At 55.9% G+C, this 27,454-nt stretch overlaps 1 protein-coding gene across 2 annotated transcripts; it reads right to left on the reverse strand.

Moving 5' to 3' along the window:
* Positions 1-3,698: 3,698 nt before the first annotated feature.
* ZBTB7A (zinc finger and BTB domain containing 7A) lies at positions 3,699-21,929 on the reverse strand. Of its 2 annotated transcripts, none has more exons than XM_080674881.1 (3): positions 21,688-21,929; positions 10,691-11,976; positions 3,699-8,609 (listed from the first exon to the last, which is right to left on the reverse strand). In XM_080674881.1, exons 2-3 carry the CDS (start codon positions 11,959-11,961, stop codon positions 8,111-8,113), a joined length of 1,770 nt encoding a protein of 589 aa, XP_080531007.1. In that variant the 5' UTR covers positions 11,962-11,976; positions 21,688-21,929; the 3' UTR covers positions 3,699-8,110. The 2 variants fall into 2 exon arrangements, with proteins under 2 accessions (XP_080531007.1, XP_080531008.1); XM_080674882.1 differs by lacking the exon at positions 21,688-21,929 and adding an exon at positions 20,423-20,873.
* Positions 21,930-27,454: the final 5,525 nt, after the last annotated feature.

The following is a 27,454-nucleotide window of genomic DNA, read 5'->3' on the forward strand; positions in this document are numbered from 1 at the left end:
TACAGAGGGACCTGGGGCTTGCGGGTGGGGGCAACAGGGAGGATTGAGGGGCTCCCTGGCAGCAGCCACGACTTCGACATTCATGTTCCTTTGCTTTTCTTCTCTCTGTGAACTGTCCTCTTGCCCAGAGACCCTGGAATGGGCCTCTGAGCAGTGAGAGTTTTAGCCAAGAAGCCATGGAGTGGGTTGGGGTTGGGAGCGGGCGATGGGAGCCGTGAGCAGATGGGAGGGGGTGGGCTAGGGAGGGTTTAGCCACAGATGTGTTGTATTTTTTGAAAGTGCAATAACTTGGTATTTTGAAGACCCAGCATGTGGCCAGACCCCCTTTGAGGTGGGGGCTTCAGGGTGTGGCACCGTGTGGCGTGGGGGGGGTCTCAGTTTTTTAGCCAGCTACCTCGGTAACTCCAATTCAGGTTAACTTCCCTACGGAACAGTGCAGATGTCCACAGGTGCCACCGCCGGGAAGGTGGCCACCTCTGAGGGGCAGCAGGGACTCCTGCCCCGTCCTCTTAATTTGGGGTGGTTCCTTCCCCTCTTGCTCTTGGGTTTTCCGACGGGTACGAGGCCTGCCCTGCAGCCCCTCCCCCTGGAGCCTCATACTCGTCTTCCAACAGGACTGGGCTGGGGGCCACCCTTTAGCAACCCAATTAGCCTTGGGGGTGGTCCAGCAACCATGGGGCTTCCATAGCAACCCCAGATGCCTCCAGGGACCTGCAGCTGGGTGCTTGGCCCACCACCCAGCATCCTTGCCCCCTCAGAAGCCACACTTTCCCAGACCACTTCTGCCTGCCCTCCTGTTTTGCTTTTTCTCTTCCCTGTCCCTTCCCCACCAACCCCAGAATAATTTTCCTTTGTATAAACAACTCTACTAGTCAGGAAGCAATATCATTTCAGGTCTAAAGACAAAAAAAGACATAAATCTGGTCGAGGGCAAATTCAGTTTTACTGTATAAACTCAGTTGCGCAGTCCAGCCTCCCTCAGTCTGCACTGGCAGCTGAAGGCCGCTGTTTTCTAATATTTGTATTCTAATTTAATTGTTTTTTTAAAAACGCAAATAAAAAGGTCAAGGTGAAGCCACCATGGCATCTGCTTTTCTGTGTGTCTGAGGTGTCGGGGGGCAGGGACCAAATGACAAAACACCTCGGCATCCAGTTTTTTCTCTCTGCTGCATGATGTTCAGGATTCAAAAGGCACCACATTTGATTAAATGAGGAAGATTTCACTTTGAACTGCCTGGCCCAGAGTCCATCTGCTGGGCCTGGTGAGGCAGGCATTAGGCTCCCAAAAAGATGCTCAGCATCCTGTCACCAGAGAAATGCAAATCACAACCACTAGGAGGGCTAGAATCTCAGACAGAGCGATAGGTGCTGGTGAGGATGAGAAGGAACTGGGACACTCCTGCACTACAGGTGGGAACATAAGATGGTGCAGCTGCTGTGGTTAAGTCTGGCAGTTCCAAAAAGCCCAGTCAATGTGGCTCAGTGGTTGAGCGTCAACCCATGAGTCACCTGTTCTATTCCGGTCAGCGCACAGGTCTGGATTGTGTGCTCAGTCCCCAGTAGGAGGCGTGCAGGAGTCAGCCCAAGGATGTTTTTCATCAATGTTTTTTTTTTTAAATGACTTTAGAGAGAGAAGAGAGTTAGGAACATCAATGATGAGAGAGAATCATCGATGGGCTGCCTCCTGCATGCCCCCTACTGGGGATCAAGCCTGCAACCCCAGCATGTACCCTGACCAGGAATCGAATTGTGACCTGGTTCATGGGCTAAGGCTCAACCACGGCATCACACTGGCTGGGCATCTCAATGTTTCTATCTATCCTCCCTTCCTCTCTCTCTAAAATAAAAAAACTTAAAAAAAAAAAACATGGAGCCGAAACCGGTTTGGCTCAGTGGATAGAGCGTCGGCCTGCGGACTGAAGGGTCCGGGTTCGATTCCGGTCAAGGGCATGTACCTTGGTTGCGGGCACATCCCCAGTGGGAGGTGTGCAGGAGGCAGGTGATCGATGTCCCTCTCTCATCGATGTTTCTAGCTCTCTATCCCTCTCCCTTCCTCTCTGTAAAATATCAATTATATTTAAAAAAAAACAAACAAACATGGAGTTACCATCTGACCCACTAATTCCACTATAGGTACCCCCCCCCCCAAGGGAAATGAAAACCTACCTTCTCATGAAAAGTTGTACATGAATCTTCCTAGCAGCTTTACAATAGCCAAAGGTGGGAACAAGCATCAACTGAAGAATGGATAAAATGTGGCCCATCCATGCACTGGAATATTCAGCCATGAAAAGGAGTGAAGCACTGACACTCGCTACAACGTGGATGAACCTTGAGCACAGGATGCTCAGAGAAGCCAGACAAAAGACCACACAGTATGATTCCACTGATGTGAAATGTGAACAGGCAAATCCACAGAGACAGGAAGTGGGTTAGTGTGTCAGGGGCTGGGGGAGGGAGAGGGGAGTGACTGCTGATGGAGAGGGGTCTTCTTTTTGGGGGGATGGAATGTTCTGAAACGAGATGGTAATGATGGCTGCAAAATTTCCAATATGCTACCACCAGTGATTTTATAACGAGGAACTATACTCGAATGAGATTTCAAAACCCAAAGCCCCTCTCCCTTGGGAGGGGATTCAGGAATGTGAGTGCAGAGGCCACATGGACTGAGTGGCTGTTGAACCTGCTTTCATCCCTGTCCTGATCAGTTCCCCCAGTGGCTGGCTCAGGTTCCCTCAGTGTCTGGCTGTTGAACCACTGACAACCCCCCCCCCCCCATCCCGCTCAGTCCATGTTGGAGACCTGTGTCTGCCATGTGATCACATGAGTGCAGACCTTGCCACTGAAGGACACCTGGAATCCCTCCCCAACCCCTGCACTTGGTGGTCTTCCCACCCAGGGCCAGGCCAGGCCCTACAGATTTCCTGTGGTTGCTATGACAATCCACTTCACAGTCCTGCTTGTCCTCTTTCAGGCTGTGACCATGGCCATCTGTGCCCCCTGGTGCCACTGTCACCCACCCCAACTCCAGGCACTGCTGGCCTGAGTCCGACTGGGGGATGGCAAGGAGGAGAGTTCTCCCCAGGGCCCTGTAAGTGGCCATGTTTGGTGACCCCAACCCAGAGATGGGGGCTGCAGCCCGCAATTATCCTCCCCAGTGAATGGGCCCTAGCACAACCTTCTCCCTGGGGATATGGAGGAAGTAGCCAGCTCAGCTCTTTGATCAGGGCACTGGGGCCCAACAGGGGCTGCACTTTGGAGGCCCCTGGCAACTTGGGGTTCCGTGTGTAGGCCACCCTACCCAGGGCCTCCAGAAACCTTGTAGTAGGAGGTGGCCAAGAAGCCTGCTTAGCAGGTTCTTCCTGCCTGCCCCCACTGTCCCTCAGGCCCCTTCTTAGAGCCACCTGCCCTCACCTAGTGGTGCCAGGCCCTAGCACTGCCAGACACTTACCCCACCCTGGAGCCCAGAGGCAAGAGTCACTGTCCAGACCCCTCCCTTCCCCACTTCACCTCCCAGGCCTGGCAGGAAGGGTGAGGCTAGCATGGGGTTCTCTCTCTGGAACCCAAGCTGGGACCCCCAAGTGCTATAAACAAGGGACCCAACCCATGGGGAAGGAGCCCCTAAACCCTCCACCCCCACTCCCCCCAAAACAAAACACAAAAGAACATCAAAATCAGGCAAATGAGGCAGCAGCGGTCGTAACAGGCTGCGTTTAGTGGTTTTTTTTTATGTACAAGAAAAATGATTTTTATGTCCGTGTTTTCATCTTTTGTCTTTTTGTTTTTGTTTTTATTACTTTTAAAGCTTCTCCCCCCACCCCCCAAAAGTGCATTTTTACCATTTTTTTTTTAAATCTCCCACATTTTATAAAGACTCTCAAATACAGTCTATGGAATGTCTGTGCTCTGTGCCCCCAGGGGCACCACCGCCAACCCCCCATTCACCAGGCCTGGTCCCCCAAAGTCCAAGGCACCTCATGTCTGGGCCTGGGTGGGATTGAGGGTACCTGGCACAGGACCCCTGGCCGTTGGCCTCCAGGCAGCCCTGGCCGTAGAATGGGGGTCTCCCCAAGCCCCCTCATCTCCTGGTCCTGCCCCCAACCCACCTCTATGTAAATTTATATATTTAGTGCGAGATAGTCTTAACTCTGAGGTTATGACTCCTGGGCGCCTAAGACCCAGGCCCTGACCCGTCGTGCACCGGCCAATACCACCATTCCAGGAAGGCTGCTTCCTCAGCTTAAATAACTTTTTAAAATAAAACTGCAAATATAAATATCTTTCTTTCTCAAAAAATAGGATTTTTGCTTTTTTTGTTGGTTTTTAAATTTTTTTTTCCTTTCAGTCTCTGTCTCGCCTCCTACAATCCTGGCTGCCTGGATGGCCTCGGTTCTGGGGGCCCTGGCCCATGCCTCGGTCCCACCATGTGCGACACAGCTGATGGGTCTCAGTAGTGCAGACTCCCCAGAAGACCCAGGTGGGAGCTGGGGGCCCCTCCCTTCCAACCTGAGAACCCCCCTCAGAAGGAAGCAGAGGGACAGCCCTGTATAAACAGGGTGACAAGAAGAGATGGCCACATGGGGTCTCCTGGGTGGGCTGCCCAAGGGGGCAGACTTTGGTATGGCCCACTGGAGCCCGGCTGGGCAAGGCCCACACCCATGCCAGGCTGGGCCTGGTCCGGCACTTTACATTCACTGGTTTTTAATTTTTTTTTTTTTGCCTTTTTTTTTTCTTTTAATCTCAAAAGGCAGGGTCGGGGTCAGGGTGGGGGACTAGGCAGGGAGCAGCAGCAAGAACATTTATCTCTCTCTCCCAGTCTGGCAGGCTGGAGACTGATCCAGGTGGGGGCTCAGGGCCCCCCATCCTGCCAGGCCCACTACTCCTGCCCCCGAGCTCCCCGCAAGAGCCTCCATTAGAAGTCCCCAGCCTAGACCTCACTCTCGCACACATGCGCACACACACATCCACACAATTTCACCAAGATGATGGAAATAACAATTTCACTTTGTCTTTTTTTTTTTTTTGTACCAGGCAGTTAAAAAAAAACACCCCAAAGAAAGAAAACACCAAAGAAAACCCCAAACAACCAAACAAAAACACTTTTTTGCTGTGTCCTTTCCGACCAGTCAGCACGTTCCCCCTCAAATATTTGTTTCCTGAAACGCGAGAATTCAGCAGTATCTTTGGCAACACTTTATCACAACCTTAATTTAAAGAATAAAAATAAAATCGATCCACATCTATATACAGTATGTGATTGCGCGGAGTTAGGGGGCTGGGCCGGGTGGCTGGGGGTCCCGGCTCTGGGCCCATGCAGAGGCTGTGGCCCCCGGGACAGACTGGCGGGCAGCAGAATAGGGGTTAAGGCGGAGTGGGTGGGCAGGGCAGGGCTGGTGAAAGCTGGGTGCAGAGCTAGGGGTAGGGGTTTAGTGCAATTCCCAAGGAGCTTTGTGTTAAAGTGTGCTTGGCGGGGTTCAGCCCATGCCCCCACCATAGTCCCAGAGGCCTCAATTCCCCAAGTCGTCACCCCCACTGGCCAGGACGACGGCTATAATTTTTCAGTTGGTTTTATTGCAAGGAGGTGTGTGGGTAGGGGGAGAGCGCGATCCCCTCAGGGAGCCTCTCTGAAAGCTGGGGCGGGGGTAGTCCCTGGCCTGGGTGCTCAAGCGCTCTGCTTGGCCTCCACAGATGGTTCTGAATCTCGCCCTGTGATGCTGGGGTATGAACAAGGCCACCTGGCCCTGGGCTCCCCTGCCACCCCCCTCAGGAGGGGGGTTCCTGAGACATTTGGGGGGCTGGCGGAGGCCGGGAGGAGACGAAACATATCCTGTAGAAACAATGGTGAAAGTTGCCTTCTTAAAAAGCTTCCCTTTAAAAAAAAAAAATGAAAAAGGAGATAAGATGGGGTTTGTCACAGAGCAAAAGGGTACCAGGAGACAGGCCAGCGACTGGAGGGGGAAGCAGGGGCACCCCCCGACTTTGGGCATTGACAAGGAAGGATCTCAGCTCAGCAGGATGTCTATATACAGGGTCCCACACTAGGCGTTGCATATGCAAGAGGGGGTAAAGGTGCCCTGGCCTCTGGCAACTTGGTTTCCCTGCCCTGGCCCCCCGTCCGTGGCCTGTGGCTCAGTCAACACCGAGCCTTTGGGGAGCCAGGTGCCAGCCCCCAGATGACAGTCAGTGCCTTTGAGTAAAAACAGGGGTGCTTTGGGGGGTGTAAGGCCCTGGAGGTGGGGCCCCCTGTCACCCACCTCAAAGGGGATGGCATATTCAAGATGGCAGCTCCTCAGTGGCCACAAGGAAAGGCGGGAAGCCAGGAAGTGGTGAGGATGGGGGAACAGTGAGGATAGGGGGTAAGTTGGGGGTAACTGGATTGCTCTGGCTGGTTGAAAGGCCAGCCCTCTCTTGGGCCCATCCCTGAGCTAGGGAGTCAGTAAGGAGGGTCCCCACAGACATGGGTGGCCATTGTATGGCTAGTGGGTAACGAGACATCTCTAAATCAGAACCAAAAAAGGGACAGAATGGGAGGGAGTGGGGGACATGGCAGAAATACAAAAACCCCAGTCCTGCCTGCCAGGCAAGCCCCCATGGTGAAGCAGATTCACTCAGAAGACCTTGACCTCACCCATGTCACCCATGGCCTTCCTGACTCCCTTCTCACCTGGGGCACAGAATTGGATTCTACATCTGTGGTGGGTTTTTTTAATTATTTTGTACAAAAATAAATCAGCTTTTAGGAATTTCTGTTTACACTCTCGCTCTCTCTCTCTCTTTTATTTTTTTTGTCTTTTCAACTTTTCATAGAAGTTGGTTGCAACTTGTAAACATGTTTTTAAATTAAGATAAAGTATAGTACCCGTTCTGTTACAAAGTGCCAAGACTTCTATTTGTGGTTGGTTGTCATTTTTTTTTGTTTCCTTTCATTTTGTAAAATCTTTTTATTGCTTTTGTGACATTGGAACTTCTGGACTCTTCTCTCCTCTCCCCTCTTCCCTGCCACCGTAAGACCCTGGGTTCCCTCTGCCCTTGGCTGTCTCACCCCACACTGTTGTCTGCTCCTCTGAGGAAAAGTTATATCTTATATATATTTCTCTCTATATATATATATATAAATTTTGTTTTTAAGGAGGAAAAGAGGGGAAAACAATCTAAAAAGTGCTTTAAAAAATTGGGAGAGGGCTAAGGGGAGAGGTGAAGACAAGTTTTGAATCTCCAAACTTTAAATGGGGGTCTGAATAACCTGGGACAGGGGACACAGACAGGGGTGATGGGGGCGCTCTGAGAGGTGGCCCCTGGGTGCCCCACTGGGTTTTAAGTGCCATGAAGGAAGGCAACAGAAGCCCCTGGGAGCCATCCTGGTGCCCCCTCTTCCCGTCTTCTCCCCTTTCTCCACACCTGGAAATAAATAGGTTTGTGTCGCAGTGGCCAGGAGATACAGGGGACCACAGACAAAGATAGGAGGCAAGGAGGCTATGGGGGAGATCTAGGGGGAAGACCCCCACTTAATAAGTGCCCTGAGGAAGGAGGGTGGGGGTAGGTTCAGGGACCATTTTAACGTCCGCTCACAGCAGACAGAAATCATTTAAGGTCTTGTCTGAAAGACTCATAGAAACCAGCAAGGGAAGAAAAACTAAAGCCCACCCCAGTCCTGCCTCAACCACTCCCTCCACAACAGCCCTCATCCCTGGGACCTGGGACCCTGCCCAGGTCTCGAATGGGATCCCAGACCCCATGCTGGGGGCGCCCAGTGGTGGTGGTGGTGGGGGGGGGACTCAGAACCCGTGTCCCACAAACCCCAAACCAAGCCCCGAAACTCATCAACGGGGTGGAGAGAAAGGGGAGTTGGGGGTAGAGGGCAAGAGTCCCCATGGAGGGAGAGAACTTCATGAAAGAGAAAAATCGGAGAAAAGCACTATCCTAGATTCTGTGATGCTTTATATATATATATCTGTATATATATATATATATATATATCGATATAGATATCTGTATATAGATAGATTTTTTTTGTGTTTTTTGGGGGGTGGTGGGTGATTTTCTCTCTCTCTCTCTCTCTCTCTCTCTCTCTCTCTCTGTCTCTCTCGGGTTTGTTTTCTCTTTTTGGTTTTCAGGCAAGTCCAGCCGCAAAGCTGCCGTCGGCAGGGTTCCCAGTGGCCCCATCACCACCCCCTCCACCAGCACCTGCTACATTCAACCTGCCCAAGCCATCAGGGCTGGCCTCCTCCTCGTCCTCGTCCTCGTCCTTAAAGTGCTTCTCCTGGCCATTGCGCCGGGCCTCAGGGGAGCCAGGTGGGGCGGAGGCGCTGGGCGGTGCAGTGGCCCCAGGGCCAGGGTCGGGTCCCCCGAGCCCCCCGCCCCGGACTCGGGGCTTGCGGCCACGGCGCGAGGGAACGCCATTACAGCCGTCTTTCTTGAGGTGTCTGTGCAGGTGGTCGGAGCGAACGAAGGTCTTGCAGCAGCTGTCACACTGGTAGGGCCGTAGGCCGGTGTGCACACGCATGTGGTTTTTTAGGTCGTAGTTGTGGGCGAAGGCCGCCCCGCACTGCTGGCACAGGTACGGCTTCTCACCTGTGTGCTTCCTCATGTGCACTTTGAGCTTGTCCTGCCTGTGGAGGGGGCAAGGGTCAGCGGATGCTGTGCTAGGTCCCCTTCCCGGACAACCACCCAACTCATGCTGGCCGTGAGGCTGAAACTATGATCGAAAGGCAGGCTGTGGCTAGGGATAGTCCTGGGTAAAATGGGACAAGGGGCCAGAGGCCTCTCAAAGGTCTGAAAAGGGCCTTGGACCCTGCTTGCTGTATGGTCTTGGGCAAAAGCTGAACCTCTCTGAATCCCACTTCTTATCCATAGGAGGACAACAACCGGCCTCCTGCCTGGGGCTCTACCAAGTCTCCCAGGTGCCCTGCCCAGACCACTGCATGGGGCCGGGTCACAGAGGGGACAGCAGGGACTCAGATCGTGCTAGTAGAATACAGAGATTCCCCCAACTGAGGCTCAGAGAGGGGAAGTGACTTGCACCGAGTTGCACAGCGGGTCAGGGGCTGCGAGGTGGAGTCAGCTCCAGTTTCATCACCCCAAACCCTGGCCAGCGTAATTATAGCCCCGCTGCCACAAGCCCTGCTTACTCAACTCTCTAATGTGACTCAGAAGGGGCTCTGGGCTCCTGGGCCTGGAGGAAGGGGTGGGGGCTGGGGCCCCGGGTCAGGGACAGAGTGCAGCCAGGTGGGCCCATGGGGGAAACAGGTTTGACCTGGTACCTGTATGCTTCAGTTTCCTTGACTGGCAAATGGGATCAGCCCTGGGTTGGGAATAGGATGGCCAAGAGAACTCCAGGTCAGAATGAAATAGGCTGAGGCCTGTGGTTGGGGTCATAGGTCAGCCTGGTCACCTCTGCAGACCCTGGCTTGCTGAGCCCTCACAAAGCAGTTCCTCTCAGGCACAGAGACCCTGAAGGGCAAGGCCCATAGCCATCTCCATGCCCCATCTGGAGGAGGATGGAGCCCCCAAAATTAAAAGAACCACAATCTCACCAAAGGGGTGAGCCAGGCCACCAATTATACTGCTTGCCTTCTGGTAGTTGTCCTTTGCCCCCTGCCTGATATTCCTGGGCCCTGCACTCCAGGCCACACCCTCCTCTCCTGGCCTGCAGGAGAGGGGGCCAGGGGTCAGCCCCCAGGTCCTATCCCCAAGGGGCAGAGCTGGGAAGCTGGGACAATGCCTTCTTTCTTCAGTCTGGGTGGGTGTGGCTGGGGGAACCCCAGGGTGGGTGGGGGTAGGGGGTGGTGCTGAGTCACCCAGCCTGGCCAGGCCCCTGCACGTCAACCCCTCCACCCCCACTAGACTGGCCCACAAGGCCCAGTCAGCTACCTCTGGACTTTTAAGACCAAATCACAAATTTCCCCAGCCGGACCTCAAACTCCTGCCCAAGGACCAAGCCCAGTAGCTCCTGTGCCAATTTCCCTCCCCTGATGGCAGTGATCCTCCAAGCTGAACTGGTCTCAGAGTCTTAGCACTGGCTGTTCCCTCTGCCTGTCCCTTCCCCCAAGACTCCTTCCCTCACCTCCTTCAAGTCTCAGCTCTGTTTAAAGCAGCACCCACAGCTTTTCCCCTCCCTTTGTTCTCTGCTCTCTTCACGTTCCCCCAACTAGTGTTATCAGTTCTTTGATTTTATCTCACGCATGCTTTGTCCATGGGGATTTTGGCCTATTTCTCCACTTCTGCATCCCCAGCGCCTAGAACAGGGCCTGGCACCCAGGTGCCCCATAAACATTGGCCGAATGAAGTAAGTTTCCAGACGCACAGGAGACTTGAAGTGACTCAAAACAACTGAGCTCCCTGCTCCCTACTAGGCTGTTGGCCTCTCCCAAAGCAAAAATTCTCCTCTAGTCCTAAGAACCACCTCTGGGAAAAAGAGCCAATCTTGATGCTCTTTCTTCCAGCCTCCCGAAACACTACCTGGCATATTTTATATTCTATGTGGTCATATGGTTTAGTGCCTGCACCCAAAGGCTGCTCTGAAGGGACACACTGGGGGGAGGGCACCCCAAAATGAATAAGATGCTGCTGCTTATGTCCCTAGAGGCTGTGTGCGTGTGTGTGCGTGTGTGTGTGCACGTAGCTGCAGTTTGAGCAAAGGACCCAGGAAGCCACCCAACACCCTCCGCCCCTGCCAGTGGCGCTGGCTCACCTGGTGAATCGGACCTTGCAGATGTTGCATTCATAGGGCTTCTCACCGGTGTGGGTCCGGATGTGCCGCGGGAGCTTACCAGCGCCCTGGATGACCTTCTCACAGATGGGGCACTTCTGGAAGGCCTTGGCCCGGATCTTCTTCTCCACCTTCTGCGACCAAGCCGGGTAGACGTCGCTGTCATGGGCACTGCTGAAATACTTCAGATAGTAGTCCACGACACCCTTGTCGTCTGCCCTCGACTCGTCGTCGCTGTCCCCCACTGCTGCTGACCCTGCCCGGCCCACCGACGACATCATCTGTTGTAGCAGTGTGCTAGCCGCAAGCCCATCCGCATCGGTCCCATCGCCGTCCTCACCCTCAGCTGTTCCCGACAGGAAGCCAGGAGAGTCCCCTGGCTCTGGGGCTACCTCTGACAGTGAGACCTCCTCCTCCCCACCCCGGCCATAGTGGCCGTTCTGTGTGGCAGCTGGAGGGGCCACAGGGGGTGGGAAGAGGCCCCCAGCAGGGGTATCCTCGTCCCGCTCTGGCCACAGACCCGGGTTGCTGTCGCCCTCGTCCCCATCCCCGGCTGGGGGCCGCTCAGCCGGGGGGCCAGGCCCGTAGAAGTCCAAGCCATTGCAGTCACCTGCAGCCACGGCAGCCACAGCGGCAGCCACAGCCTCCTTGGTGGCATCCAGATCATCGTCAGATGCGCCAAAGGCTGACCATGGAAAGCTGGCAGCGGCAGCAGCTGCAGCAGCGGCTGCGGGTGGCAGGCTGTTCATGGGGTTACTCTGGAAGAACTCGAGGTACTCCTTGGCACGGAGGAGGTTTCGCTGATCAATTTGATCTACCAGGTCCAGCTGCCCAGCATCAGTGCCCGCATCGGCTGACAGGATCTGCCTGTCAAGGAGGTCGGCACAGACGTGGCTCACGGCGGGTATCTCCAACAGGCGGGCAGCACTGAGGATGTCACTCACATTGGCTGTGCTAACAGTCAGCGTGGCCGTATAGGCAAAGTCCATGAGAGCTGTGAGCGCCTCGGCACTGACGAAGTCAATCTCGTACACGTTCTGCTGATCTACCACAGCGCCTGATGTGAACAGCTTCTTGAAGTACTGGCTGCAGGCCGCCAGCACTGAGCGGTGCGTGGGAAACTCTCGGCCCTCCACCAGGATCACCACGTCACACAGCAGGCCTTGTGTCCGCTGCTCGTTGAGCCCACTCAGAATGTCACTGCTGTGGTCGGGGAACGGAATCCCAATGGGGCCGTCCACGCCGCCGGCCATCTTCCGCGCCGAGACCTACAGCACCAGAGAGGAAGGGGTGGTCATGAACATGAGAAGTACCCACCAAGGCTTAAGACCCTCAGAGTAGTGCCCCACCCTCAGTTTCCCCAGATGTGCACCAGGTCAGTTCATGTCTGGTTCTGCAGAAATGTGAGATTATGCTAGCAAAACTCACACTGGGTGCTTGAAAGATGAAGACTGGCATCCGCCCCTTCACTAGAGGGCTCACAGGCATGCCAAAGGGCAATATGAGGTGATGCAGGAGCATACAGTAGGTGATCAATAAATGCCTCAATACAAGTTATTTCCTAATGAATCTGAGTGCAGGCTTCTACCCATACCCTCTCTAGGAGGCCACGGTGGTGATATTCACAAGGCTCCTACTGTACGCTGTCATGCTTGAGCCCCCTGCAGTCCCATAGGGCAGCACCATCTCTACTGCAGAAGTGAGAAGACAGGGCTCAGGGAGAGGAGCCCCTGTGCCTAAGGCCCCATAGCTGTGCCCCAACCAATATCCTACTGGCTTGGCTGTGCATCCCCACCAGTCCCCTCAGCCTCTCTGACCCTCACTGCCTCATAGTGAGACCCAGTTCTCTTGGTGGCCAGTAGAAATGGGTGAGGCCAAGACCTAGCTGGGGTCATTGAGGCCATGGGTTTGCCCTAGTGTGGGGTGGCAGTGACTCTGAAGGACAAACCCCTTTCTGCCCCATTGGAGCCCCCAGGACAGCTTGGCCCTGGCAGTGAGTAATGGGGAAACCAGGCCACCTGACGCTCCTTTTCCTTCCCACCCCAGCCAACCCCTTCAAGGAGGAGCAGGGGGCTAGGGCCTCCTGCCTGCCCAGCTCTCTCCAGCTTTCAGCCCCCCTGTCTGCACTGTAAAGCCAGGACAAGGCCCTGCCACTTTCTGGGCCTCAATCTCCCCACCTGTCAAATGGGCAGAAGCCTTTGGAAGAGCAGGCCATTGAGAGAACTCTGTCCCACCCCTCTCCCCACCCTCCTTTTTTCCGCCTTCCCTTGGGCTGTGACTCATCCACCCACTCGGGCGCTTGTGCAACCCTCTGGCTCCTGTCCCCACTCCTCCACCCTCTCCGGGGAGCCCCCGGCTGTCCCAAGCCACCCAATACAACCCACATTCCTCCAGGCCCAGCCAGCCAGCTCTTGGGCCACTGCTCCTGGACAGCAGGGAGTGGGCTGAGCTGGGCCTTCCTCAGCCTCCTAAGGACCCCAGCCTCTCAGCCAAGTGGCCCAGCCCAACTCTAACCCAGATCCCTCCGGCAGTGCTGTGAGTGGGATTCAGGTAGCTGGCCCAGCAAGGGAGCCCAGGGTTGGTCCGGCAGGGTACAAGGCCAGGATGGAACTGTCCCGACCCAGGGCTGCTCGGGGAGTGGGGTCCAGGCCTCAGAGCTGACAGAGGCCTTTGTGCAATGCTCAGGCAGGCACTACACTTCCCAGGACGTCTCTCTCCAAGGCCCGCCCTCTTTCTTGCAGACTGTACCAGCTGCTCCGCTGGCCCCTCTGTTCTGCCAGCCCTGGGGGGAAGGGGGATCGGCTCAGATGTGGCTGCTGAGAGCAGGAGGATGGAGGTCAACCCCATCTAAGGATCGATCGGCCATCAGAGGAGCCCCCTGTGGTGGCTTCCACCCCCTTCCACCATCTGCTGTCTGGCCTCCGGGCTCCAGAGAGTAAATGGAATCAGACTAGCCTCAGCCCCTCCTTATTTTCCTCCCCATCCAGGCGACCAATGACCCAAGATGGCTAATCTAGCCCTGCTTGCCACTGTCCCCCAGGTGCCCCTAAGGTCCCCTTGGACCTTGAGGTATCTCCAGGGGCCTCAAGGTCACGACCTGAAATAGTTCAGGTGACTCACCCCACCCTCCCTCAAGCACTGAGCACACCAGGCCAGGGGGCTAGCACAGCCCTACTTTAAATGTTAAGATACCCAGGCTCCTGCTTTGCCAGAAGCCACCCAGCTGGAAAGGTGCAAGCTTGGGCCTCAAACCTGACCGGGAACACTGATCTCCACTAGTGGGATGAAGCGGGCCACGTGCAAAGGGCCTAGAGCAGCGGTCGGCAAACTGCGGCTCGCGAGCCACATGTGGCTCTTTGGCCCCTTGAGTGTGGCTCTTCCACAAAATACCACGTGTGGGCGCGCACGTAGAGTGCAATTGAAACTTCGTGGCCCATGCACAGAAGTCAGTTTTCGGCTCTCAAAAGAAATTTCAATCGTTGTACTGTTGATATCTGGCTCTGTTGACTAATGAGTTTGCCGACCACTGGCCTAGAGTATCCATATCCCTGTCCTCTCCCAGGTGGAGCCTCTATTTCCCCAGCTAAATCATCAGAGACCCTCCCTCAAAGGGCAGGGCCTGGGGAAGTGTCAACCAAGGAAAGTCCCCATAAGAGTAACATGATCCCCCATTTTACAGATGAAAAAACCAAGGCCCAGAGACTTATAAAATCCTGCCAAGGGTGCCCAGCAAGGCTGATCCATAGGTTCTGGGGTCCAGGAGCTGATAGAAGTCAGAGACTGGCCCCCGACCTACCCAACAAGCCATTATCTCTTTCCTCGCCCTGGAAACTAAACTGGCTCTGCAGACACCTGACCCACATCCTCTCTCCAGGAAAACATCTCACCTACCTACCATGCCCAGAGCCACTGCCCCATCTGGGTCTCTCAGGGTTCTCCCTCTAAGAAAGAGGTGGAAGAGCCTGTTAGATGGGAAAAGGAGGACAGCTGAGCCCTCTTGGTGGGTCAGGTGGGGCCTGGAAGGAAAACACCCACTGTGTGCCCTGGGATTGTCTCAACAGGAGAGCTTCACCTAGTAGGTACTCCGGAAGTGGGGGTTTCCTTGGTAGTGACAATCCAACAAAACTTCTCTCCTCCAGGAAAGTACCACCCCCATGACAGCGAGTGCTAGGGTCCCCAGAGCTCAGGATCACACCCACCTGAGTTGTCTTTCATCACAACTCCACCCCCCAGAGAGCCTGCCCTCCTGGGATTTCCAGGGCCTCTGTTGACTCCTCAAGCTAAGGGGCAGGCCTCAGCAGGCTCCTCCTGGGCTGCAAGCGGGGTGCCCTCCTCCCTCTGGGCCACTCCTAGGCCCCTTATGCTGGGCCTTCCCTTGGGTGGCGCACAGTAGGAGCACAGCATACAACAAGAACCAAAGACAGCTATGGGTTGGAGAGAACCCACACCCAGCCCCACCCACCCAGCTAACTGACACACCCAGGACCAGGGGACAGTGCTGCTTCTACCTCCCATCTAACTTAGGATCACTTAGGAGGCAGGACCTCCTCTGGAGAGCTTCATCTGTACCTGGGAACTTTCAGGAACTAACCAGCACCTTCATTTCATCCTCTCCACTATAAAGCCCTGGGTTTTACAGAGGAGGAGAGGCTTGGAGAGATGACAAGACAAGCAGCCAGGTGGGGAATAAGACTCTGATCTGAACTGGCCTGAACTGCTGCCCCTCAACAGCAGGGACACAGGGGTGAGGTCAAGAATGCCTTGACCTGGTCCCAGGAGCAGCAAGTGTCACCCAGGAAGGACCCCAACATCATAGGAAGGGTGTCCTAAGCATGGGGGACAGCAGAGGAAAAAGACTGGAGGTGGGTGCTTAGGAGAGGGGACTTGGGGAAGGAGAGGCTGCATTAACAGGAAGCTTTCCAAGGTCAGGCAAAAGGTGAGAATTGGGGCTGGGCCTCCTCCTCCCACCCACACTCCTCAGGAAAAAGAGGGGGTGACCAGGAGGGGGGTAGGCAGGTAATCACCACCCAAGGCCTTCCTGGAGGAGTGTTTGGGACAGGGGCAGCTTCATTAGGGGGTCAAGACCCCTGCATTCCCCCACCCAGAGAATACAAAAAGAAACCAAAGAAATATTAAACACCTATTATGTGCCAGGCATGGCAGCCCAGATCCAAACCCCAACTCCTCCACTTCTAAGCTGGGTGACCTTGGGCAAGAGGCAGCAACCCTCTGTGCCTCAGTTTCCTCAGGGATCATGACAGTGGCAAGAGGGCTGGGGGTGCTCTAGGTCCAGAGTCCCACTCTCATCCATTCAGCAAATATTGCCTGGGGACCTACTATGTGCCAGTGTAACCCCAACAAGGCTGTTCGCCTCCCCGTTGGGGATGAGGGGCTTTTTGAACTTCATTTCTGAATGTTATTCCAGCCACCTCACCACCCACTCTGTGCCAAGGAAGTGGGTTATGGTGCCCAAGGAAGAAACCACGGGAGCAAAACCAGGCCCAGAGAGGGTGGGCGGCTCGTCCAAGGTCACAAAGCAAGCCTAGTGCCCAGGTTCAGCTGCCAGGCCCACGCCCGGCCGCCCCCTCCCCCTCCCAGGCACACAGCCTGTGTTGCAAGGTTGGTCCCGCCGGGTTACCCTGCCCTGACTTGGTGCCAATCCCCGCCTGGCCCAGTCCCTGGCGCTGGGGGTTTAATGGGACAGGAATTCAGCATCTCCATTGCGGGGGGGAGGGGGGGCACCAAAGGCCCAGAGTGGCTGCTGGCTGCCCCCTACCCCCTTGCCCTCACAGGCCTCCCTCTGGCCAGACACCAGCAAACAGGCCTTCGGCCATTTTATGTGTCCATTTATTGCCCTAAATGGGGAGGGGCTTCCTGCCCCAGCCTTAAAGGGCCAGAGGCAGGAAGGCTGCAGGCCCAGTGGGAAGTGTGTTTGTGTGGGGGTGAGGGTGGGAGGATGAGGTCATGGGGATCCCATCTGACCCCCAACTCATGGGTGGGGTTCAGGCTCACCCTGTTCCCACGCTTTGAGTGCTGTCATGGACCAGGAAGTACAGCCCCAACACCAAGACTGGGTTCCAAGAGGAAGCCCGGGGAAGACAGCCATTCAGGGTGAGGTAGAAGGAAGCGGCTTCCCGTCACTGCAGTAAGCAAAGCCGGGCTTCGAAGAATCCCATCACTGACTACCCTGCCTTGCTCAGGCTGCACCTGCTTATCCGAGATGCCCGTGAGAGGTCTGGGTGACCTCTAGGAGCTCTGCTCCTGTCCGCTTCCAGACCTCTCCTCCCTCCGGCCTGCTTGTCACCTGGAGCACTGGCACAACCCCCACCCCACCCCCAGTTCCAGCAGGTGGAGGGCTCTGCATGGAAGCCCCACAAGGGTGCTCAGTCTGTTGAGGCCCTAGTGTCCTGTGCCCATAAATCCAGCCAGTTCCCTCCCAAAAAACACATCCTGATGTGAGGTGGGACTAGGCCTTGTTTTCCAGTTAAACCAGAAAGGTGTGGGTGGGGAAGCTTCTACCAAGTGGCTGTCCACAGCCTGCTGGGAGGACAGATGGAGGGGCTGGTCCTTTGGCCACGCTCCTCAGAAGAGCCAGATTCTCCAGGTGGCACCAGCGCTTTGGTGCTCCAAGCTCGGGCCTCAGGCCCTAAGGGCAGTTGAGGTCTGATCTCAATTATCTCAACATCCATTCTTACAGCTCTGGGAGGCAGGGTCACTACCCCACTTTACAGCAGGAAACTGAGGCTCTGAGAGAGAAAAGCTACTTGTCCAGGTACACAGCAGAGGTGGATTTGATCACCGGCCACCTGGCTCCGTCTGGCCTAACTAGTCTTCCCAGGGCGCCTTCCCCTCCCCCACCAGACTGCCCCTAGGTACCAGCAGATGACTAAATCCCCCACCCTGGGGGCCTTGGGGCTGAGGGACAGCTTATTCTCACGCCCCCTCAGAGCTGCCTTATGATGGCCCAGAAAAGGAAAAGGCTTGCCAGAGGTCACACAGGGCACTTGGGGCAGGGCTGGAGTCCAGCCAACATCTGTGAACTCAGGGAAGGGCCCTGACCCAAGGGGCATCAACACAGGCATGCAGGAAGGGCTCCCCCTAGGTCCTGACACTGCACAGCAGTCGCTCAACAAACATTCCTGAGGAATCACTGAGTATATCCTCACAATGACACTGTTGGGCTGAAGGTAACCTCCTCATTGTACTGATGGGAAAACTGAAGGTGGCAGAGGGGAAGTGCCCTCCCTCAGTGGACCTCAGAAGGAGCCAAAGGCCAGGCTGGTATTGGACCACACTGGCCCCCACCCAAGCCTGTTCCTCTGGTCCCCACTGACCAGGGCTGTTGCCGGGTGGTTGCAGGGTGGTTTATGGTCTCTCAGGTGCCTGGAACCAAGGTGACAGGTGAGGGGTGCCAAGTGTCTCAGACACCCAGCAGGCACACACTCCAGCAGAATCCCTGTTGTACCCTGAGCTGACCCAAGTGGCTCCTCCATGAGAGAAAACAGGTAGTCTACAGGCACCACTTGAGGGACCCTACAGCAAGCCTATGTTACAGGGGGAGACACAAGCTACAAGAGGCCAAGGGGTATGTCCAAGGTCACAGATCAAGTGCACTGGCACTGGAAACCCCAGCAGCTCCCCTCCTAGGGCTGGCTCTGCTTCAGAGGGGCTGGCCCTGAGTCCTGGCTCTTGTGAGGTGACCTCAGGTGTAATGGGTCATAAAACAAAGAGCCCTCCCCGTCTCTGATGGCCAAGGTGCAGGACTATGGCTTGGAGGGAGCAAGAAAGGGCCTTGCAGGCCTTAAAGGTGCCTGCCAGGGAAAGCTGGGAGACAGGGAACTGGGACTCATGCTGTGTGACCTTGGGCAACTCAGGTTCTCTCTGAGCCTCATTATTCTCTTTGGGCAAAGGGTTTAATAAGCCCCGGGAAGACTCCATTTGGCCAACAGGTGCCTGCTGTCAACCTCCTGGCCCTCTGGAAGACAGGTGGGCAGATGCCCCTCAGCTGGGACGCAGGGAGGACTTCGGACAAGTCCTGAGCCGGAAGGTAGACAACAGGGGTCAGACCCAGCTTTGGCTGGGTGACCTTGGGCTGCTCTCTGCTTCCCCTGGGCCTCAGTCTCCCCTGCCCAACAAGGAACCCGCTCTAAGGTTTGCTGTAAGCCCCTGAGTTCCCACACTCATGTTTAGCACCCCCTCTGAGCCTTGGTTTCCTCAAATATCAATGGGGACTGCCAGCAGCTTGACCCAGCTGTTGGTCAGAAGGCCCCAAGAAAAAGAAAGGAAGTAAAAAAAACAAACACAGGACTTGCTACTGCCCTGGAACCTTCCCCACTGGACGAAGGCTGTGCTGTCTGCTGGGTCTCAGTCTCCCACACAGAGAAAGGGACGCATCCACTCCCTGCAGCCACCCCAGCAGCTTCTCAGAGGGCCTCTGCTGAGAGTTGTATGGCTCCCAGCACGCCAGAGTGCTGACTGGCCACCCGGCAGCCAATCAGAACTGAATAATAAATACCCCCCCAAAGTGACCCACGAATTAAAATTTTAGTGTCCCCGATGGCTCCTCTTTCTTCATTAGGCATGCGGATCCCAGGGCTTCGCTCTTCCAGCCACTGGCTCCTGCCCCCCCTTCTCCTCCAGGCTCTTGTCTCCACAGCGATGGCTGGCGGTAAACAGAGACCCGAGCCCAGCTGATAAGTGCCTGGCATGCTCTAGGGGCCCCACTGGGGGGTGGTCCTGGGGGAAAATGCCCCGGCCTGGAGCAGCAGGGCCAAGCCTGGACTCCCCAGACCTCTCCCAAGACCAGCTCTGCCAATAGGAAGTGATTGGCTGGTCCGGGCCCCCCCAGTGTGGGAGCGGCACACTCAGGGTTACGCCCTGGCCGTGTTGGGTGTGTGTGGGGGGGTGACATGGAATTCTAGCCGCCCTTTCCCTCTCAGGCCAACCCTGCTCCTGAAGGCAGCTGGCAGGGAGAGAGGAAGCAAACCAGGCCTGCCACCCATGGGTGAGCCAGGTGGGCACACCCGGGGAAGGGGCACCAACACCTCTTACTTCCGCCACCTGGCTGGGGGAAGAGAGGAGTTGCCTGCCTCCCCCCCTGCCCATCTGCCAACTGCTGGCTGCATTCCCCAAATATTTAGTGAGTGCCCACTAGGTGCCCCGGCCGGGTTGGACAGTAATCTCTTGTTGCGGTCCACCAGGTTCCCCAGCCAGCGCGGGCAGTGTCTCCCATAACCCGCAAAGGCCTGATCCTGAGGGGGGGAGGCACTCAGCTTCAGCGCTTGGCTCAGGCCCCTGCCTGGTTCCCAGGCCCCGCGCTGGAGGAGAGGGCCGGTTCCTAGCCTAGGGAGGGAGATAGAGTGAGGGAGGGAGCCAGATCCCACCAAGTCCTCTGCCCGGGCTCAGGGTTCGCACGTGGTGGTGGCGTCAAAGGAAAGGAGGGGGGGTCCGGGCCAGAGGAGACAGGGTCACGCGCTTTGGGGGCGCGGGCGGTGGAGAGGCGTGCTCTCTGCCCCCTCTCCCGGGGCCCTGGCCGGGGCCAGGGCCAGGCGGCGGCGCGGGCAGGGCGAGGGGCCAGGCCGGTCCCCCCACCCAGGGATGAGTCAGGCCCGGGCAGGGGCAGGAAGCGGCCCCCTCCCCCGCGACGGCCGCAGCTCACGGCCCCCGCCCCGGCCTGCGGGCCCCCGCCGCACCGCCCGACCAGGGGGCTCCTACCTCCTTCCCGGGTCAGCGGCGAGGGGGCCCGGCCCCGGCGGCGGCGGCGGCGGCGGCGGTGGCGGCAGGGCAGGCTTCCTCCGAGGGGCCGGGAGACGGCAGTGAGCCTGGCTCCGCGCCACCCCCCGCCGCCGGCGGCCAATCCCCACCCGGACTGGGGGGGAGGGCGATGCAAATTACCCCGGATCTGGGTCCGCCCGCCCGCCTTCCCCACGCCCGGGCCCGGCCTGCACTAGGCCGCGCATCCCCGGGCTCGCAGGAGAGGCGCGGCCGTTCCGGCCGCCGCCCTCCCCGGGGAGCACCGGGTGGGTGACACCCCCCCCCCGACCGGGGCAGGGGGCCGAGAAGAGGGGGGCTGGGGACGGTTACACAACCAGGCAGGGAGGGGCCCCGGGGCGGGAAGGGGGCCGGCCCGCGAGCCGCGCAGCCGGAAGCCGGGGACCGCCACCGGCCCCCGGCGAGGGGAGCCTAGCTTCAGGCCCCGCCCCCGAGCCTGCTGGGCCCGCCCCTGCGTCGCACCGCGCGATCGGCCCGCGCCCATTGGCTCGCCAGCCCGCCGCTCACCGCCCCTCCTCCGCACCGCCCCTACCCGCGTGCCGCGGCGGGCCACCGACGCGGCGCACCCTGGGACTTGTAGTCCAAGCTGCCTACCACCTGCCTGTCGCAAACGGCAAGAAGACTACGAGGCCCAGAGGAGCCCGCGGGCGCGCCCGCCCACCCGGACACCCTACCCCTTCCCCCTCCTTTGCAAAGCCCCCCTCCCTGTTTTTCAGCCCCCTCCCCCCTATACCCCATGGAGCTCAATCCCGGCCAATTCCAACGTATACACGCAGCACCGAATTGGCCCCGGGAAGTGGGGAGAGCGCCCCCAGTACTCAACAGCAAACTTAGCACGCGACGCGGCCCCCTTCTTCCCACGCCGGCTCCCCCCACCCTCAGTGCAGCCCCGCTTCCCCTCCCCCGCTTTCCGCGCGCCTGGGAGCCCCGAAAAGCCATGCACCCGGGGGGTGGGGAGCAGGCAGTTGGCGCACAAGCCCATGCACTTCGCCCCCAATTCACCTCCCAGGAGGCGCCCCCTCCCCGGGCTCGGGATCCAGAGCGCCTCCAGCCTCCCGGCAGCTGCAAACCACCCCCTCCTCTGAAACTTGAGGGACGTCCCTGGCTCCCCGGGTCTCCCCTTCCCGAGAGAGCACGGGTGGGCGCAGAGCCCCGGTTCGTCCTCGCCCTGCACTCTGTGCTGGGGAACGCGCCGGGCGCTGACTTACCTCGCGGGGCCGGGCCGGGGCCGGGGCCGGGGCCGGGCTGGGCCGGGGCGCGCGGGGCCGGGGCCCGGAGTTGGGACTGGGCTCCTCAGCCGCTCGCCTCCGGGGTCTGCGTCTCGCTCTTCCCCTCGCTCGCCCTCCCCTCGTCTCTCCCTCGCTCCGGCGGCGGCGGCGGCGGCGTCACTGCCCCTACAGTAACTGTACAGTACAGCCAAAGCCCCGTATGATGCTCGCGACTCCCTTCCTGGTTTCTCCGAGGGCAAGAGGGGTCCTCCCTTGTCTTAAAGGTGCCGCAGCCGCCGGCCCCCCCCCCCCCGCGCCCAGCCCGCCGCCCCCCCCCCGGGCTCGGAGGCCAGAACAGGCTCGGCAGGTCCCCTCTTGCCACGTCTCTGCCCTCCCGTGGGGCTTCGCCCGCTGCGCCAGGGAGACCGAGCTGTTATTAGGTTTTGTCAAGTTGGGGGGGGGGGTCCAGCCCGCCCCCAGTGTGCCCCCCTTCCTCTGACCTCTCCGCCCCGCTGCGCGGCGCCGTGCCAGCTTGCCAGCTTATCTGGCCACAGAGCTCCCCGGGGCGCGGGGGGAGTGGGCCCCCCGGGGTGGAGGGGGTGGGGGACGCCAGATAAACAGGCCCCCAGCCTCTGCGCAGGGGCGGGTGCGAGGGGGGGCGCGGGCTTTGCCCCCGATGCCTGGGGCGTGGCAGGATGGCAGCGGGGGCGGGGAGGGCTGTGCGCACTGCTAGGACCGACGCGGGCGTGGGTCGCGGCTGCCCCGGCAGCTGAGGGTAGTGGAGGGGGGGCGATGGGGTGGGAATCCTGGGCCGGCCGCTGGCCTTCCCGGGGCCTCAGTTTGCCCAACCGCAGAAGGAACGTGGGGGCGGGCTTTTGGGTGACTACTCGGGTCCGCTGGGCTCCTGGGTCCCTAAAAGAAACAGCCAACCTGCCCGCCCGCGATTATATAAAGGAGTCGCCTCCGCCCGCTGCGCCAGAGGCGTAGAGGGGTAGGGGTTGGCGAGGGGCGGGCTGGACGGTTGTTTTCCAGGCTTTCCGAGTTCCCCCACCCAACAGCGGGCAGCTGGGCGGGACAGGGACCCGGCCCCGGACGCCTGGGTCCTGCGGGCCGCTCCCGAAAGGGTCTGCGTGGCTCGGGAGGGGCGGAGGTGGGGAGTGGGGAGGCGTTGGCTCAGCCAACTTTTTTTCCCCTGTCCATTTCTCCCACTTCCTCCCCGGTCGTGGGAGAGGTCTGGTGAGGAACGGGGGAGGGGAAGCAGGGGACAGCGGGGAGAACAGCCTGACCCCAGCCGGCCGCTGCCCACTGCACACAGTAGGCGCCCGGGGAAGGGCTGGCTGGTGCCATCAGCCGCTTGAGGGGCTTCGGGCCTCAGTTTCCTCTTCCTTATTCCCATGGACGGAGAGGGTTGACACCTGCTATAGCTGCCCTTTACTGAGCATTTCTCAAGTTGCTGGCTCTGTCCGGGGTTCTGTTTATCTCCATTCTAACATCTAATCGCATTGTCATTATCATTAGTTATTAGAATTATTACCACCATTACCTTACAGGCAGGAAACGTCAGCCACCATAGGTGAAATGGACCCAGTCTGTTCTCTTGACTTCAAAGCTTTCCTCCCCTCCCCTCCTCACTTGATTGCCTTTTCACACAAGGTGTTAAAAGCGCCTTTAAACTCCCAAACATTGAATTGGCAATCCGCTTTTGTAATAATAATTTGGTTTCAAGGGAACCCCAGGAGACCACTAGAGGGTAAGTGACAGCCCCAGGACTAGAAGCCTTAAACTAGCCCCAATTAGGTGGGAAGGAACTGAGGGAGGAACCAGTGGATACAGGGAGAGGGTGGAACCAGGGACTTTGCTCTAACGACCCTGCCTGGCAAAGAAGTCCTGCTTCCTTCTGTAACCACCCTGCTATCAGCCTTGGGACTAAAAGGGCCAAGTGGAAACACCATGGGGCAGGTCTCAGGATTGTGCTTGGACTCCTGCAGATAACCCAAGTTCAGGCCTTAGTCCCAAATGGTTTTAGTCTCCCCACCCCCTCATAAGCTCCTAGTGGTGAGTCAGTTTCCCTAGCACCACCACCACCACCACCCAGCCTCAGATATCCTGCATTGGTTCTCCACAGTTGATAACCTGACTCAGAAGGGGAAGGAACTCCTGTGTGGAATTGGTATTTAATCCAATCCTGATTACTCCCTGGGAAAAAGCAGGGGTTCTATGATTCCACCTTACATTTGAGGAAACTGAGGCCCAGAGAGGGACCATAAGCAAGGTTGTTGAAACCCGCATTCACCTGGCTCTGGACCTTGCCAGAGTGGCTGGGGGTGGAGTCCTTCAGGAAATGCCAGGGTGGCATACCCCTACTCCATGCCCATTCCTATCTGGGTAGTGAAAACAGAAGGAGGGAGGGAGGCAAAGATTTGTCCTGACACCTGTCTCTACTCCCCCCCCAAAAAAATACTCAAGTAGATACTATTTCGAAACCTAGTAAAGTAGAAAAGATTGCCCTAGCCACTTTGGCTCAGGGGATAGAGCGTCGGCCTGCAGACTGAAGGGTCCCAGGTTCGATTCCGGCCAAGGGCACATGCCTGGGTTGCAGGCTCTATCCCCAGTAAGGGGCGTGCAGGAGGCAGCCGATCAATGATTCCCTCTCATCATTGATGTTTCTATCTCTCTCTCCCTCTCTGAAATCAATAAAGAAATATATATATATATTTTTTTAAAAAGTAGAAAAGATTGATTCACTGTGTGACTTATGCCAGGTTATTTAACCTCTCTGATTCTCAGTCTTTTGGAGAGAATAAAGGTAGAGACTTCCTAAGGTTGTGACGAGGGAGAAACAAGATGGTGCCTATAGGAGGAAAATCCTCAATACATGATAGATGTGATTATGTTGGTGTTATTATTATTGTTGTTGCTATTATTATTATCTGGGCAGAGATGAAACATTTCCAAAGGTGAAAAAGTCATGCCCAGCCTGCGTGGCTCAGTGGTTGAGCATAGACCTATGAACCAGGAGGTCACCGTTGGATTCCTGGTTCCAGGCACATGCCTGGTTGCAGGCTTGATCCCCAGTGGGGGGAGTGCAGGAGGCAACTAATTAGTGATTCTCTGTCATTATTGATCTCTCTCTCTCTCCCCCTTCCTCTCTGAAATCAATACAAATATTTTTTTTTTTAAAAAAAGAAAGTGAAAGAAAACCCAAAGAATGGGAGAAAATATTCGCAAGTCATAGATCTGGTAAGGGTCTACTACTTAGAATATATAAAGAAACCTTGTTGTGTAACCACTATGCTACACACCTAAAACTAATACAAAATAATATTGACTGTAAAGTGTAACTGAAAAATAAAATTTTAAAAAAAGAAACCTTGCCCTAGCCAGTGTGGCAAAATGGTTAGAGCGTCATCTGAGCACTGAAGGGTCCAGGGTTCGTGGGAAGCAACCAATCAATGTGTCTCTCTCACATCACTGTTTTTTTTCTCTCTCTCTCTGTCCCCAATTCCTCCCCTCCCTTCCACTTTCTCTAAAAATCAATGGAAAAAAGTGTCCTCAAGAGAGGATAACAACAAAAACAAAAAAGAAACCTTGAACTCAACAATGAGAACACAACCAACATTTTTAAATGGGCAAAGGATTTGAATAGACATTTCTCAAAAAAAAAAAAAGGATATGCAAATGACCAATAAAGCTCATGAAAAGTTGCCCAACATCCTTAGTCATTAGGGAAATGCAAATCAAACCACCAGGAGACACCACTTCACCTCTTATAAGAGGGCTAGAATGAAAAGGATAGACACTAACAAGTGTTGGTAAGGGCAGGGAGAACTGGAGTCCCCATATACAGCTGGTGGGAATGGAAAATGGTGCAAATGCTGTGGAAAACAAGTCTGGTAGTTCCTCAAAAGGTGAACATGGAGTAACCATCTGACCCAGCAATTCCTTTTTTAAAATATATATATATATATATATTTTTTTAAATTGATTTTTACAGAGAGGAAGGGAGAGGGATAGAGAGTTAGAAACACTGGTGAAAGAGAAGCATAGATCAGCTGCCTCCTGCAGGACCCCTACTGGGGATCGTGCCCACAACCCAGGTATATGCTCTTAGCTGGAATCGAACCTGGGACCCTTCAGTCTGCAGGCGGACGCTCTATCCACCAAGCCAAACCGATTAGGGCAGCAATTCCTTTTTAAAAAAATATTTTTTCATTGATTTCAGAGAGAGGAAGGGAAAGGGAGAGAGAGATAGAAATATCAATGATGAGAGAGAATAATTAATTAGCTGCCTCCTGCATGCCCCCTACCTGGGAAATCCCACAACCCAGGCATGTACCCTGACCAGGAATCAAACCTATGACCTCCTGATTTATGGGTCAATGCATAATCACTGAGCCACACCAGCTGGGCTGACCCAGCAATTCCATTCCTAGGGTATCCACCCAAGAGAAATGAAAACATCTGTCTGCACAAAACCTTCTACGTGACTATCCATAACAGCACTATTCATAATAGCCAAAAATTAGAAACAGTCCAATTGTCTGTTCATCAATGAATGAATGGATAAACATACTGTGGTCCATCCACACAATGGAATATTACTCGACCATAAGGAGTGAAGCACTGACACACGCTACAACATAGATGAACCTTGAAAACATTATGCTCAGTGAGAGGCCAGACACAAAAACACATAGTGTGTTTCCATTTATGTGAAGAGTCTAGAACAGGCAAGTTCACAGAGACAGAAAGTGGATTACTGGTTGCTTGGAAGCTGGGAGGTGCTGGGAGGGAAATAGAGTGACTGTTATTGGTCTTGAAGTTTCTTTTTGGGGTGATAAACATGTTCTGAAATTAGATAGTGGTGATAGTTGCACAATCTTGTGAATACACTACAAACCACTGAATTAGACACTTTAAAAGGGTAAATTGTGTAGCATGTGAAGTATACCTCAATTAAAAATTATACATATATAAATATTACTTTTGATTCAGGAATATTTTTCAGCTTACAAAACTTATATCCTCATTGTCTCATTTAATTATCAAAATGCCTAAGCTATTTTAAGAGAATGTGTCTCAGTTACTACAGAAGATCATACAGATGCTGACCATGGAAGGTACTGCTGAAACCCAAGTCTTCTGAGTTTGATGTGTTTAACACACACACACACACACACACACACACACACACACACACACACACACCACAGAGTCCTGCCTCTGTTATCCAGACCACCATCAAAACGCAGAGGATGGGGGCAGTTTTAAAGGTTTCAAGCTCCTTGGATGATCCAGCTTGACTTCTTGAGAGTTCCCGCCCTTTTGGAGGATAACCTGGGAGGAGCTTCTCAGGAAGTTCTGGGCAGGAGGGAGTTCAAATTTCTCCAGACCTGGGACTCCCAGATGAATTTGCAAGGGGAACCCTGCCATTCTCCACCCCAGACTCCAGCTCCCCCACAGTCTATAGGGTGGCTTTCTGAGCCCCTAATGCTCCATTGCATGAAGCTGGTGTTTCTTAAATCGTTTTATTCTAATCCTGCTGCTGCCCAGGTTACCCTCTGGCTCTGGCCCTCAGTGGCGAGGGCCATAGCCTTTTTTCGTGCTTAGGAAGCAGCCACAGAACAAGGGTAACATGTCCTTGAGCAGTTGGATCCAATGTCTTTAGGTTTTTCAGTGGGTATTGACTGTTTTCTCAACTGTGACTGAGAGGGGAGGGGATAAGGGTCCTCTTTTGGCTGCTGTGGATGAATTTGGGGCGCAGGTC

Source organism: Plecotus auritus (assembly GCF_963455305.1).
Source record: "Plecotus auritus genome assembly, chromosome: 6".
Taxonomy (NCBI): Eukaryota; Metazoa; Chordata; class Mammalia; order Chiroptera; family Vespertilionidae; genus Plecotus; species Plecotus auritus.

Coding starts and splice junctions, on each gene's coding strand:
- ZBTB7A (XM_080674881.1), bottom strand. CDS start 11,961: ATGGCCGGCGGCGTGGACGGCCCCATTGGGATTCCGTTCCCCGACCAC. Junction 8,610..10,690: donor TGCAAGGTCCGATTCACCAG/GTGAGCCAGCGC, acceptor CCCCCTCCACAG/GCAGGACAAGCTCAAAGTGC.